At 36.1% G+C, this 14906-nt stretch overlaps 1 protein-coding gene across 2 annotated transcripts in view; it reads left to right on the forward strand.

Moving 5' to 3' along the window:
* LOC149538660 (paramyosin-like protein) overlaps window positions 1–14906 on the forward strand; it is a 263507-nt gene that overhangs the window by 44637 nt on the left and 203964 nt on the right. For both annotated transcript variants that reach the window (XR_016356086.1, XM_089799989.1), the window contains exon 11: window positions 10422–10589. Coding sequence is in view for 1 of the 2 variants with exons in the window: in XM_089799989.1 (XP_089656115.1) it covers window positions 10422–10589 (168 nt within the window). In the remaining variant the exon portion in view is untranslated. The remainder of the gene's footprint in view (window positions 1–10421; window positions 10590–14906) is intronic.

Raw genomic sequence — 14906 nt, forward strand, 5'->3', positions numbered from 1 at the left:
TCCAACATATAATACAACTTAAAATTTGCCTAATTGAAACAACATCATTTCCATCCTATTTTGATGTGCATCCATCTAAATTTAAATCACGATTAAATCACATGATAAACAATTATACTCAAACTCCAATTTTATTGGCAAACCTGATTCAAGGCTCAGCCGGGAAAGAACCAGGAAGAAAACCCGGCTTCGTCGCCATAACAACAAGGTTTGAAATACCATTACATAGGATATCAATCCCAAATTTCAACAATTTACTTGAATTTTTTTCATGACCCTCATCCAGGTTCCATATCCAATTCAGCAACACATTTCTACGAACCGTGGAGGAAACAAATATCTGATCGAGTGACAACCAAGCATAACCAAGAGACAATCAAACAAGCATAATCAATCAAAACTAGGGAAAGGTGGATTCTTCCAACCAGGAGAAGTCAAGCACATCACCAAACAGATGCCCAATCGGGGCTATATACCAAGAACTTCTGTTCTTCCATTTCAACATACCATAATCATACCAGTTTTGTGCTGACAGGTAGGGGCCCATAACACCCTACCCTTTCTCCCTCTTCTCATCCTGAGAAGAGACTCTACACTGGTTGGAGTCCGACTAAACAGACCTTTCCCAAAATTGGTCACTTCTGCCCTCTCCAAGGGTGAGTAATACCAAAACACCCATGCAAGAAAAATCTCAAAATTGCAAACATAAACATGAAAAGAAATCATCCAAAAATAACATGGTTTTCAAAGCTTCCCAACATACCCACAAACATACAAACATTGAAACAACAACAAGGTAGCATAAGCATGAAACAAGAATGAAATCTGAACAAGGGACATGAGAATTCCAACCTTCACAAAGAGGTAATGGCAATGAACAAGTTTGAGTAGAGTTTCCTTCTCCTTTCTTCAATCTTCAATAACTCTTCTCTAAATGTAGAGATTGGGTAACAACCTCAACTAGTCCAATGAAGGCCTCTAAATAAGCCTCCAACTCAACCACCCAAAAGGAGCAATAACTACTTCCACCCACTAACAATTCTAGAAATTCCTAACTCAACCTACACTATGGTTAAACACAAAAAGGAGGTGGGGTGAGGCATCTTATGGAACCATGGTCAATTTTCGCACAAAGGCAAAAAGAGACTTTTTGAGTGATCTCCAAAGTCAACAAAAGGGGCTTAGGGGTTGGAAAAGACCCCTAACCCATACCCATACCCTTTGGGTATAATTATATCAAGTTTTAAGTCTTAGGAAAGAGGTTTTAGAGCCAAATAAAATCTAGGAAATAAAATAGGACCATTCAACAACTCAAAAATGCAAATTAAGCACTAATCCGGATTAAGGGTGACTAAACTCGATTAAGAACCAAATTAGCAAACTGACGCTAACTTAAACCAACTTGGGTCCAAAGGTTACACAACTAACCCTAATCAGCACACTGAAGAACATAAACAATTTACGAGTGTCAAGCGACACTAAAAGAACATAGTTACGAACATTAACATTCACTGAACACAGAAATAAAATACATACATCTCACAGTACAATACGTGAATTACGAACAACAAGGTTTCCAAAATTAAGACATAGAGATCAATTCTGTTCCTCCGTAGGGTTTCTCGGCTAAGTATCTGCACACTCATTGCACACATCAGTAGTCCCGTAAAATCACATGTACATATGTATATACGTATCAGAAATTCACATAAATTGAAATATACATCAATAAGGGTTTCTTCATCCTACTTAATTCTTAATCATTTAAAATCTCTTAATCAAAGTATCAATCCTACATTTACTGATTTCATCAACATACATATTCATAAAACATTAAATGACAAAACATCAGATATCTGAAAGTAACATCACACAGCATGAAATAATATCATATATTCTAAGTATCAGATAATGTCTCGACATCTCGAGTCGTGAGTGTCAAAATGATAAAATAACAACTAAGGCTATGAAGGGTCGGGGCGTGGCCTCACAAATATCACAATAACATTAAAGTCATTATAAAGATAACACAAAAAACCTCCCTCTAAAATCATAAGCTCCCTACGAGTCTTCAACACTTCCACTATCTTGTAAACTCGCTCTGGAGTTGAAAAGACTTCCTCTGAATATGATCTTCCCTTTTTAACTGAAAATATGCATCATCAATACAAATAACGTTCATCAACCTCTCATCAATTCATTGGTGCTTCCTGCAATGAAGTCAGATTAATAATATAGTAATAAAATCAATCTATCATTAAGATATAATTATGTGAACAATGCAAACATTATACCCTGTGTTGAAAAATTCAAGAATCAATCAAACGAATCACAAGTACTACTATAGTACTGACTGCAAATGGAGTTTGAGCAAGAGAGAGCGACAATTCTTGTCACAGTGCAGTTTCCTTGAATTGCTATTTCTCGCCCTTCGGCATCAAAGCTAGAGATTGTCACTATCATCCTTTATGACTCTGCATAATACTCTTATTTTTGGCAAGAGTTGGAGCCCACGAAAAGACAAACTCCACCGCTATTTTAAACAAAACGAAGATCCTTTCTTTTATACTCGTAACTGACAAGGTAGATAAAAATTTCCTTTGCCGTTACAACATAACATCATGATGCTGCAGCCATTTTGTCGAAAGAGGGATCGCAAAAAATGAAGTGCATTACGCAGGTAGACAAGGGTTTTGTCTGAGTCAAGAATGGTGACTTCATTGCGGAAGACATAAACATACACTTCAGAATGGCGAAATGCTATGCGACGGCCCAGATGTGCATTTGTTGCCAACAGTTTTTGAAGAACCAGGATTGAACATATAAACGCTTGGTATAAACAACAATGAATTGAGCACCAACTGTCATAAAGAGCAATGATTAGAAGAGTAACCGTCGATGTTCACGAAGAAATAGAAACGTTGCATTATAAAATAATAATGATTTAATTTAAAACTGATGTCAAGCATAATTTTAAAAGTAATTTACTAGATCACTTACCTTGAACATATACAGACTGAGAGTGAATAACTCAAACACGCACTAATTGCATAAATGCAACCCCATCATGCACCAATGGAAATCACGATCACACCTCCAGAAATGAATACAAAGAACCGATACTCAAAAATGAGAAACTGCCACTGAGCCAACTCCATAGCCACCTTGCCATTTTCATTTGCAGGAAAACTGATGAAAGCATACTGAATGATGAATTGCGGTCATTATTCTCCTGTCTCCGTTAAATGAACAGATGTAGAGGAGCCTCTCTCATAATAAACAATGTCATATAAAGATGTTCCCTCTCGTCTACTAACGTGATCTTGCCTAAAGATTGGCAACAATCACATTCTACTGCATGTAAATGATCTTCTTGGCATCTCTCTTCAGCACATCACTTTGCCTTTGAATCTTCATTAGGAATCATAGCAGACTTTGTTTAAAGACCCCTAATGCAAACATCAAAATTGCATAGGACTTCATGACCTATCTAAAAATGGATTCTGGACAATGACTAGGCCAAAGGAAGATGCAAACATAAGAATGATTGTGATGATTATATCTGATAGCAAAATAAAATTGTGCCCAAAGCACCCAGATTGAACACATATTGAAGTTATAATTTATTACTGTTATCAACTAGGCTCTGATACCATGTTGGAGCTTAGATCCCATAAATCAATAATGATCAACATCAACAAGAATAGAGCTCAAAACTGAAACAACGAACACTAGAAATATCCTGGGAAAACCCTTCGAGAATGAAGGGAAAAACCCAACCACACAACGAAAATATCTCTTTATTGATAATGAAATGTTCAAGAGTACAATATCCTTTGCATGATGCAAATATATAACAATAGGAGAGATTCTTCACATGATAACTGAAAGGTCTCTTGAGATTCCTATAACTGCTATAATTTATAATAACTCTTCGAATATTCATGTCTCAATGCATGTAAATGACACATGTCATTACATTCAATATTACAATTTAAATATAAGTGTCCTTTTCAGCTGAACGTAACAATAACAGTTATAACGTTTACATTTCTAGAGATAAAGATCTCTATCACAACTACTATCTTCAACAGTTTTTACGTTCATATTGATTTTGCAAATGTTAATCTTAAGATTGAGTGTGCTCTAGTAAACTTCGCAGGAACACTAGCTACTCCATCAAAACAGGAATTATTTGTTGGAATCTTTCTAAGAAGTTAGACCTTTATAATATTTGACAATTTTATTATTCTCTGTCTTAATCTCCTAACCCTTTTTGCTTTCTATCTCTCTTGGTACCTTTTATCGTGTCTTTGTTTAGATGTATATTGCATCTTTTCCCTTCCATTACCTTTCTCCTTTACTACTATCTTGGCTAGAAGTTTTTGTTCCTCTAGTTTTTTGTGTGCTTTGGTTTCTTTGTCTTTTGATGCAGGGCTATGCGCATCCAAACATGTTAATGTGGAGGCTCATATCTATCCTACCACATCTGCCATAGTAATGTAAACTACTAAATTGTAATTATGATGATGATATCAAGTCCTTGCTGAAGTTTAGATGTAATTAACAAACCGGGGTATGCCCCTTTGCAAATTGTATAATATAGGACTATGTCCCTGGCAAGATTGGAGGTTTTCTTCCCCGTTGTTTCCTATTAGTGCCCGTTTGAATAGAGGATTTGTAAAATATTATTTCATTAATAAAATATATTCTAAGGCTTTGGCCGCTTATCGATCAAAAAATGAAAATAAAAAATTATTATTCTTTTATTTTAATTCTTTTTATTAGCAAAGAAAAGTAAAAAAAAATCATAGTCTATAATTCTCTCTACAAAGTTGAACACTCCCATAGTTAGGAATCAAGGTTATATATTTATATTTTTTTGAAAATTATATAAGGCAAATTTATTGTCGAATTTTTTTGCCTTGTTGAACTTTTTCCGAACTTCATAGTTTTCGAACTCGAACTTGAGCCTTGTGACTTAGCATTCAAGTATTGAGCTTCGATTCCCCTATCTATTGTTTCTATGGGATTCTTTCTTAATGCTTAACGAGATTATAAATTATGTGAAGGCTCAAATGAATTTGGTCCCTAGCTAACTGAACCTTGCATCCTATCACCAAGCAAATATGTACCCTTCTATTTGGCTTTTGAGAAGTGCAATTTCAAGGCATTCCTCATGGTGGTGATTTGAGTTGTAATTCTCGATCACCTAAGATTGGAGTCATCTAGGTGCCATGGGTGTAATTGATGGGAAGAATACCACAAGACCTAAGTTGGGCAACCGAAGACCAATTGCTGAGGTAGGTAGAACCTCCTTCACTTTTAGTTTTGCAAGACAAATGGATTTTTCCAAGGTGCTGAATTACATGATATTACTATGACTGAGCAACTATCTTGTCATAGATTATACCCATTGCATGGTGTACCCTTATTTAGACCCGTTAGAGTGTACCTACATGCTGACTTATAAATACAAATTGATACACCTCATATAGTAGAAAAAGATGATCATGTATAGTGTGTAAAATCTTGGTAAACAAACCCTATTGCTGTTATGTACTCAAACATGGAGTCATGGAAGAGCTAACACGATGCAATCGCACATGGAGTCATGGATGATCTAACACAACACAATTAAAAGAAACTGGTTATGATTTGATTGTTTTAATTTGTTGGGGTGATGAGCAGACTGATACCAATTCTAATAGGGCAACAGAGTCATGGATCCATTTAGAACATGTAATGACTGAAATCTTGGTGTGATTCATTATTGAAGGTTTTGTTGAAGACTAAACCGTGTAGAATACACGAGTAAACTAGGTTTTACACGTGCATTCATAGATATAACTGAATTTGCAGAATATTAAATGATTCTACCTGGTAATCATTAGACAAACTTAGAAATGTCCTCTATTACTTTGAGAAATCTCCATACAAAACCTTTGCAGTGATTTTAAAGTCATTTGGCTAGCCAATTGATCACATATACATCCAGAAATAAACACAATGCCAATGGAGACACTTAGTTAAGTTCGATTCCCCATTTTATACTCCTAGACTACAATAGTTTTTCATTACAAATTTGAGGTGAACTCAAATCAACAAAATACAAATAAAATGTCTTTCTCTTTGCTAGAGCTGTAACCCTAGCTGTTTGAAGGTATCTTCTTAGTTCTTCCCCATATTGATTTTTCCGTCCAATTAAATAATGAAACATAATGTGTATATACCCTGCCACAACTTGTGCCAAAGTGGGAAAGATGTAAATTTGTTAGAAAATCTCAAAATCTATGACCTCAACAACAGCTAGGGATAACCATAACTTTGCTTAATGTTTTTCATCATTCCTGCACTTTACAGCAGCCTCAAATATGCCGTGATGTACCCACTATTACAATATTTGTAATTTTTCTTTAATGATCATCTTAGTTAGTCTTCGTTTTTTTAGGTAGTTTCTAATTTTGTCTTTAGTTCATGATTCTTCCTTTAGAAACATTGTTTTTGTAAATCTATATAAGGAGCTTTTATCTCTTCTTTTTAATACAACAATACAACATCAATTTTTCATAACATTGTATTAGATCAAGTTGATGGGATTTCATAAAATTTGGCGGGTTTAAAAAAAATTGAGCCTCTTTTGATCCAGAATTTTTTTTCTTCATAATTTTAAAATAAAAATCATTGGAGGTATATTTTGAAAACTTTGTGGTTCATCTTCAAGGATTTTGATGAAAATCGCAAGCTTGATCAAGGGTTTTGATCTCACAATTATTCGATCTCAAGAAAAGTCTTTGATTTTCGAGGGTTGCATGTACCTGCATGTGCTTTTTGTGAGTTTTATGTTACTTGCATGCACTATTTTACCATGCAAAGTCTTGTGTTTTTTTGCATGAAGGTTTCTCTAACGGGTTTCATAATTTTTCCCTTGAAAAATTTGTGGTGGATTTTAATGATTTTGTCTCTTGATAAAAATTATTTGTTGGGTTTTTATAATTTTTTCCTCAAACATTATTTGTTGGGTCTTATAGTTTTTCCTCAGAACGAAGTTTTGTATTCTTTGATCCGTGTCTCAGTTTTTTTTTTGGTTTTTTGTTTTTCTGGTTTTGATCCTTTTTTCACCTCAAAATCGTATCTGGCTTTCTTGATTTTTCTCCTCAAAAATCGTTTATGGTTTCTATAGTTTTGTAAAGTGTACGTGGGATTTTCTGTCAAGATTCCTGTTTTAGGGCTTTTACTGTTTTTGTCGAAAAAAATGATACTTTGTTAACTTCAAATCATGGCATCTTGCAATCTATTTTGGGGTATCCTACTCATCTACAATAATTTGAAGGGTTTGCTGATTTTTCCTGAAAATTGTGGCAGTTGTTCTCTGTGTGTGTCTCTATCTACAAGGAAGGACAATTTTTTTATCCAACATCAAGTTGGACGTTTTGTAATTGATTTCTAGTTAGAGGTTTTGTAGGTTTTGTGAGGGTTAGTTGCAAATTCATCTCAATGGGAGAGTTAATGGCATGCTTCTGTCTCTTGTTTATAGCATTCTGAAGAAGGGGGGCAACCTTTGCTATTTTTTCTGGACATATGTTGGTTACTCTTGGTCATTAACATTCTGTGAATCCAAGGAGGGTCTTAGCAACAATAAAATATTTTGATGAATTTATGACCTCAAGACATGTATAGTCTTTTGCAAGGTATTTAGATGATGACCATTAAGGGAGGGTATTAGAATATTGTAATGTTGCTTCTACAATCATCTTAGTTAGTCTTTATTTTATTAGGTAGTTTCTAATTTCGTCTTTAGTTCAGGATTGTTTCTATTAGAATCATCATTTTTGTAAATTTATATAAGGAGCTTTCCTATCCTTTGTTTAATACAACAATACAAGTCAATTTATCATAACACCCACAAGGTATGCTATTCTTCTTCCTTTTGTAAACAACACTTCTAGTCATCAATGAGAGTCATGAAAGGAGGGAGAGTTGGTAGGTTAGTAAATGTGAGTAGTAGGGTGAGTAAATTGCAGATCCACTCTGTTTGGCTCTCAAGACCCATTTGGTTCTCGCTTAAACCGCTTCTTTTGATACCCATCTCACCTCTTTGTAGATCAAGCATACATCATTCCCCTTGGTTTATGGGTCCTAGACTCGTTGATGCTTTAGGAAGAGTCAAAACTATGTTGGACCTTGGAGGTAGTTTAGGAACCATGGTAAATCATCGACAAACTTATGTCTCTTCTTCACTGTTTCGTATTTCAGCAAAACTTGTTGCCATAGACCCTTCGTTGGGGACTTTAAGTGGTTCAATAACCACATTAATTTGCCATTGTGGCCCAAGATGTGACCTCTTCTTCCTTTTGTTTGGAGATTGATTAGGAAATTGGAACCTTGGTGTCGGTTACTAGTTCTTGGACCCCTATAAAGTGTCAACTTATTTTCTTTCACATGTATCCATTTTAAAATGGATTTAGAACATTTTAAAATGGATACATGTAGCCACCACTAGATTTAGAACCTTTTTCAGTATGTTGGAAATCTTGAAACAAAACACCTGCAACTTAAGTTGAAACTAAAGGGTTTAAATCTGGGAACAGAATGTCGATTCACAAAGGCATTCACTCAACATAGGAATATAAGATGGGTAAACATGGGAGATAAGCACAAAACACAATGACTTGTAGAGTAGAACAAGGGAAAGAGACAGACAAATTGGGATGCTAACACCTCACATATTTAACCAATAGTGTAGCCAACAATGCTTTTTACATCCCTCACGAATAAAATAGCATCATCTCCTATGTTTGTCATGACTCTTCCACAACCAAGATTAAGCATCTGTTTTAGTGAAACTAGACACCATGGTTGAGCTCAAGGTCCCAAATATAGCTGACCATGACTAGAATCAGATATAGTTCTGCTCACTTAATAAGGAGACTTTGTTCACCAATAGATATTTGTTCCTAGCCATTTTTCTAACATTTGTTAAACAAATGAATGCAGTCTTAGAGAGATTTTGTGTACTACACTCTCAAATGTGGGTACACTATATTTATTAATGTTAAATAATCTTACATTGGTGGTTGTAACCTGGATTGTGTAAGCTGTTGTATTGGTTGGACATTATTAATGTGTGTTATTAGACATCATCATATCCAGTAACTTCTTGTTTACATATCAATCTGAATAGCATAGCATATCTAATGCTCCCTTAATGACTAGACTAGAGACAACCCTAGGTTAGTCCCAGATTTTTACAAACAGCAATTGACCAATAGGTCTTTTATTATATTGGTAGACTTCTTGCAGGATTCATAGTATTTTTGGCAGCTAAATTGGTCAGTGGTTAGATTATCTTTCTGACTTGCTTAATGGGCAGCAATATGCACTTGCAATGGTGGGAGAAATCATCATGTGACGGGCAATCATTTTGTGTGTTTGTCTTTTGGGTTTTTGTGCCCCATAAACTGGAAAGTACAAAGGAGACCAAAAAAAGAAAAATAATGGGAAAGCATAAAGGAGAAAACCCTAAATCAAAATAACATAGAGAACTGTTATGTTTTTTTAGGAAAACAAAAAATGAAAGGGTATATGCAGAATCAAATATAAATTGATAGTTCAATTCTTAGTCTTAGGTACACAATTAATAGATGAATATAGATCGATTAGTTTGCTTTCACACAAAAATATAAGGGAAACTAAAGAAATGATCTCATATAACATATGAATAGGACCACATCCACAACAAAGGTTCTGTTTAAGAAATTGCTCTCTATAAAACTGTCTTTATTTTTGCATTATTGGTTATCTGGAGGCTTATGCTCTTCATCAAGCTACAGGACACACCAACTTGAACATGCTCTATGAAAAGGTATCTATGGATCTCAGTCTTAATTTCTATGGGTCCCTATCATGGTAAATTACTAAATATAATGCCACCTCATACACCCTAGCTCCATCCAACTGGTTTTCATGTCCTAGTTTGTGAAGGCATAGCCAGTATGGTGAGCAAAGGTCATCAAAGCTGTTCCATCCTGGAGGCCGGATTTTTTCTTTGGTAAGTATTGAAGCTAGTGTCACCACATATGTAAACCTTTAGCTTTATGGTCTTGGTTTTCACATTCATTCATCTGGGAATGAAATACTTTCCTGGTCAATTTAATTCATTTTCCTCCATGTGATGAACTTATTTGAACTTAAATCAATAATTCTTCTTGTATTTAGTTTTTCTTCTAGTAAATTTCATCTAAATCCACTGAATCTTTACATCCTGTTCTGCCATTACTGATTATTATTTTTATATTAAAAAAATTAGAAACATTTTATCCTCATTTACAATATGTTTCTCTTCCTCATGATGTAATGAAGTGATATAATTTTCAGATGAATATCATACTAAATCTTTTAATTTTTTTTTATGGAAACAGTCCCTCAAAAGGGAAGAATCAGACTTCAACAAGCAGACAAGTGAACAGATGGAAGCTGAAATTAGGAAGCTGACAAGCCAAACTTTGAAGCCAGACAAGAATGATGAATATGAAGAACTCAAATGCATTCTAAATGCTGAAATATCAAAGTTGGAAGCTCTGAAGACAGTAAGTATCATTGCTCCTTTGTATCTTTGTGTGCATTGATTATATACTAACATAAATAACAGAGATTTGTCTGGCTGATTAATTTTCATTTTTATTCTTTTGTTAACATCTTATGATCATTATCGAACAATGCATAGTGGTGACGGTTAGAGGTGGAAAATAAGAAAATGCTCTGCAGAATGACACGCATGTACTACCACCAAGATATTAGATATATAATACTGAAACATCAAACTTGCATTTGGTTTGTCTCCACACTTCCCTTTGAGGATTCCTGGAGACTTGTATTTATAATTTATCTTTAAATTTCAATGCACTTTCCAATAATAGAAACATATGCAGCCGCATAGTTGTTTTCTTGTTGAGCCTATCACAACGATTTTATGCTGGCTCTTCTATTAATTAGTGCTATGACGATACCAATTTGTACATATTACAAGAAATAGTTAGAAAACAGATTTCTTTCTATCTAAAGCTTACTACTTTATGTGTTTTTAACACCCTCCATGTACGTAGTTTCTTGTTCTCTTCCTTGTATAATTTTGAGTGGTCAGCATGATTAGTCTTTTTTAGCATTAGGATGTTATGGTAGTGTCTGATAGCTACATTATTATTTCAATAGTTGATATCACATTTTTAGCATATATAGTATTTGTCAGAGTTAGAACCTGCAGGGGCTCTTGCATGGCAGATTGCAACATGATTGACTTGTTTTAACTCGAAATAAAAGTGGGTAGAAATGGGCAAACTTGCACTTGACAAGTGCGAAATCTTCTTTAGTCAAGTACAACCATGTCATGACATATGCGGATTCTGCACTTGTTAAGTACAAGTATTTCTTTGCAAATTTATAACCCGTCTCCTCTATTTGTCACCCTTTCCTTCAATTTTCACTTGAAACTCTCACATTTGAAGGTTTGAAAGATAGAGTGGGGGGTGCGGGGGGAGGGGTGGGCGAGAATTTCGCTTGTACTTGACAAGTGTAGATATGCACTAGTTACATGGCAAGTGTGGAATCTGCAATTGTCAAGTACAAGGTGTTTTGGCAAAGGAGAATACGTAAAATTTAACATTTAAGTTAAATATTTTTAATTTTGTATACTTCAAGTTATATTTTATGTATGTATATGTTGATTTTTGTAGCTAGGTCAAATCCCTTCTTAGCCCTAAGATATAATTAAGGTTGTGATATAATTATTGTGATTGATAATATAATAATTATATCAGTAATATAATTATTATACTGTGAGATAGTATAATTATATTATGTGATTATACTATTGTAGTTATTATTATTGATAAATAATAATATATAATTATATCAATAATATAATTATTATATTATTGTGAGATGATGGAATTATATTTTGTGATAATTACTTTATAACATAATTATTATATATTATTATATAATAATTATTATGTGTTGTGAGCACCCACTTTAATTCTATTATTGTGGGCCAGTGTTATAATATTATATTATAATTTTTTTTTTGATGAATAGTCCTTTTCTATTAATAAATAATATACTAAGATTATGATTCACAAAAGGGCCAGGGGATACAAGATCACCCCACGAGAGTTCACACGGCCGAAACCGGAATCAACAACTATTCATGAAAAAGAAAGATATAAGAAGCAACCCTTAGGCAATTAAAGCAGTGCCAACTGAGGGGGGTGGTTCATCTTGATCATGAAATCCCTAGTCATCCCTGGGATTGGCAGGCGGGTTGGGAACAGTCCAGCCGTCAGCAGCATCATCGGGGGCTTGGTTAGCATCCTTTGTATCAGGCCGCAGAGGTGAGATTCCCAATTCCAAGTGAAAGGGCCACTTTCTAGAAACCACACATTGAGGACTAGGAGGAGGAGTTGGGGACTAGCCTGTGCCACCATGGGGCAGGGAAACCAAGCGGTGCTGCCAACCACCATTTCTACTGGTGGGAGAGTAGTGGCGGGAAGCCTGTGAATGTGACGTGTGCGAGTGGCGGCTCGAAGAATTGTGCCCCTGGTAGCGGCCTTTGGGCGGCGTGGTATCAATCAAGGCATCTAGAGGTACTTTGGCAATAGTACAAGGAGCATTGCCCCAATGATTGAGAAGCTCTTGAAGGTGGGCCACCTCCAGGGCCACCTTGTTTGCTTGCACTTGGATCTGCATCATTACATTATTACAAATGCACACTTTAGTGTACATAGCAATATTTATATCATGAAAATTGTGAGTGAAAAAAACAACATTTCGATCTTTCCACAGGGTGAACAAAATCTCCATCCTAAAGGTATGCCGGATCTAGGTAAATTTTCTACGGATCCTGGGGGAATCACCCAAAATAACCATATGCCAAGAAAAGGGTTCAAGCCGAAACGACTTTAAAAAATCATGAATCCAGTGCTAATAATTTTGAGCACGTCTATAGAATCAAAAAATATGCAAGAAAGACTCTGGTTGGCCACAAAATGGACACCGAGGATCCGGAACCCCAATATGCTTAAGCTGAAGCCCAAGGGGAAGACCTTGAAAAGCCATGCACCAAGCAAAATGAGAAATCTTGGGTTTTGTAATGACACTCCAAATAGTGTCAAAGCGCTTTCTCCATTAAGAAAGGGAGGATTCCAAATGCCATCTCTGATTGAGTGTATCCACCATTGGCAGATGGGGAGAAAGCCATCTATATCCCAAACTTGGCTTGTAGCTGGTGAAAGGAGTGGCAGGATACCACTTCCAATCAGTCCACCAAGGTCGAACAGAGTGGATACCCACTTTATGAATCAAGTGGCCTAGAATTGCAGAAAGCAACAAGTCAAAAGTTTGCCAATCTGAACGGGCAAGACGGTACTGGACTTGCATATCTTCCCAAGATCTGAGACTCATGGAGACCCTAGAGTAAATATCTTTAGGAGTCTTGATGCCTCGTTTGAAAAAGAAAAGAGCACTAACACCTTGAGTCTTGGCTAGGGGAATACCCTGGATGGCAAATAGAGGAGACCACCAAATGTTTTGCTGGTTCAAAGAGAGCCCATTGTAGAAGTCATCACCAGACCAGCAAAGCCAAGGCTTAACAGCTTCCCAAGCTTTCCATATGCGCTTGATAACAAAAGAGCCTTGTATGTGCATGGGTTCTTGCATGATGAGAAGGGTTTGAAAGCCAATCCCCTTCCATGCAGGTCTGTTAACAGGAAACCCGGAGGAAATGCAATGCCGAACCATAATCTTTCAAGCTTCGTCTCCAGTGATGGCACGAATAATCCATTTTGCACATAGAGCAAGGCCTTGCTTTTGTGTGGAGAGAAGGCCAAGGCTTCCAGACTCTTTGGGGAGAGAACAAAAATCCCAAGCAACTCTGTGAAAGCCATGATGGTCGAAACCAAAAGCCCAAAGAAAATCATGGAGCAATCGCTCTAATTTTTGATAGGAGGCTTTTGAAGGCGCCCAACAGGAAGCATAATAGACATGCGTAGCTGCAAGAACTTTAGAGCAAATCTGAAATTTGCCCGCAAGAGAAAGCGGTTTTGTAAGCCAATAGTCCAGCTTCTTTGTAATCTTTGCAAGCACAGTGTTCCATAGATCCACTAGTGACGCTTGAAAGGAAAAATGAATGCCTAAAAAGTGGAAAATCTCCCTGTGTGTGACCCATTTCCATTCAAATTGGTTAAGCCAAGGTGGAGTTGGCAAAAAAAGACTGGCGATAACATAGCGTTTTATGCCATTGAATAGAAGAGCCAAAGGCTTGACAAAAAGTGTCAAGGCAATTCAAGGCATTATTGATGTTTTCTTCATCCTCCAAAAGAGTGAGAAAAGAATCATCAACAAAATGACCATTGACCAATTGGGAAGAGGACTCTAGTAAAGAAATGCCACGAACCAAACCTGAAGACACAGAGTGGGCTAGCAAGAGCAGATAATGCTGGAGCCAGAGGGAAACCCTTCCTAATGGAACAAAAAAGCCCAAAGGCGCTAGATTGGGAGTTATTGATAGTAATGCAAGCATTAGCATCTCCACAGATTGCAGAAAATTGGGACTAAAACCAAGAGCCTGGAGCATAGCCAAATTGAAAGGCCATTCAATCCGATCACAGGCTTTAGCAAAATCTATTTTCGAAAAAATAGATGACTGATTGGACTTGCGAGCCCACTCCATACCTTCCCAGACAACATTGATGTTGTCAAGAATATACCTGGATTTGATAAAGCCAGTTTGCTTGGGCCACACAATTAAAGGAAGGAGATGGCGAATTTTAAGAGAAATTGCCTTAACAATAATCTTATAAGACACATTAAGAAGGGTAATGGGCTGCCAATTGCAAATATCCTCAGGATCG

The sequence above is a fragment of the Cupressus sempervirens genome, chromosome 9 (assembly GCF_028749045.1).
Source record: "Cupressus sempervirens isolate cs-2001-9-10 chromosome 9, ASM2874904v1, whole genome shotgun sequence".
In the NCBI taxonomy this organism is placed as follows: domain Eukaryota; kingdom Viridiplantae; phylum Streptophyta; class Pinopsida; order Cupressales; family Cupressaceae; genus Cupressus; species Cupressus sempervirens.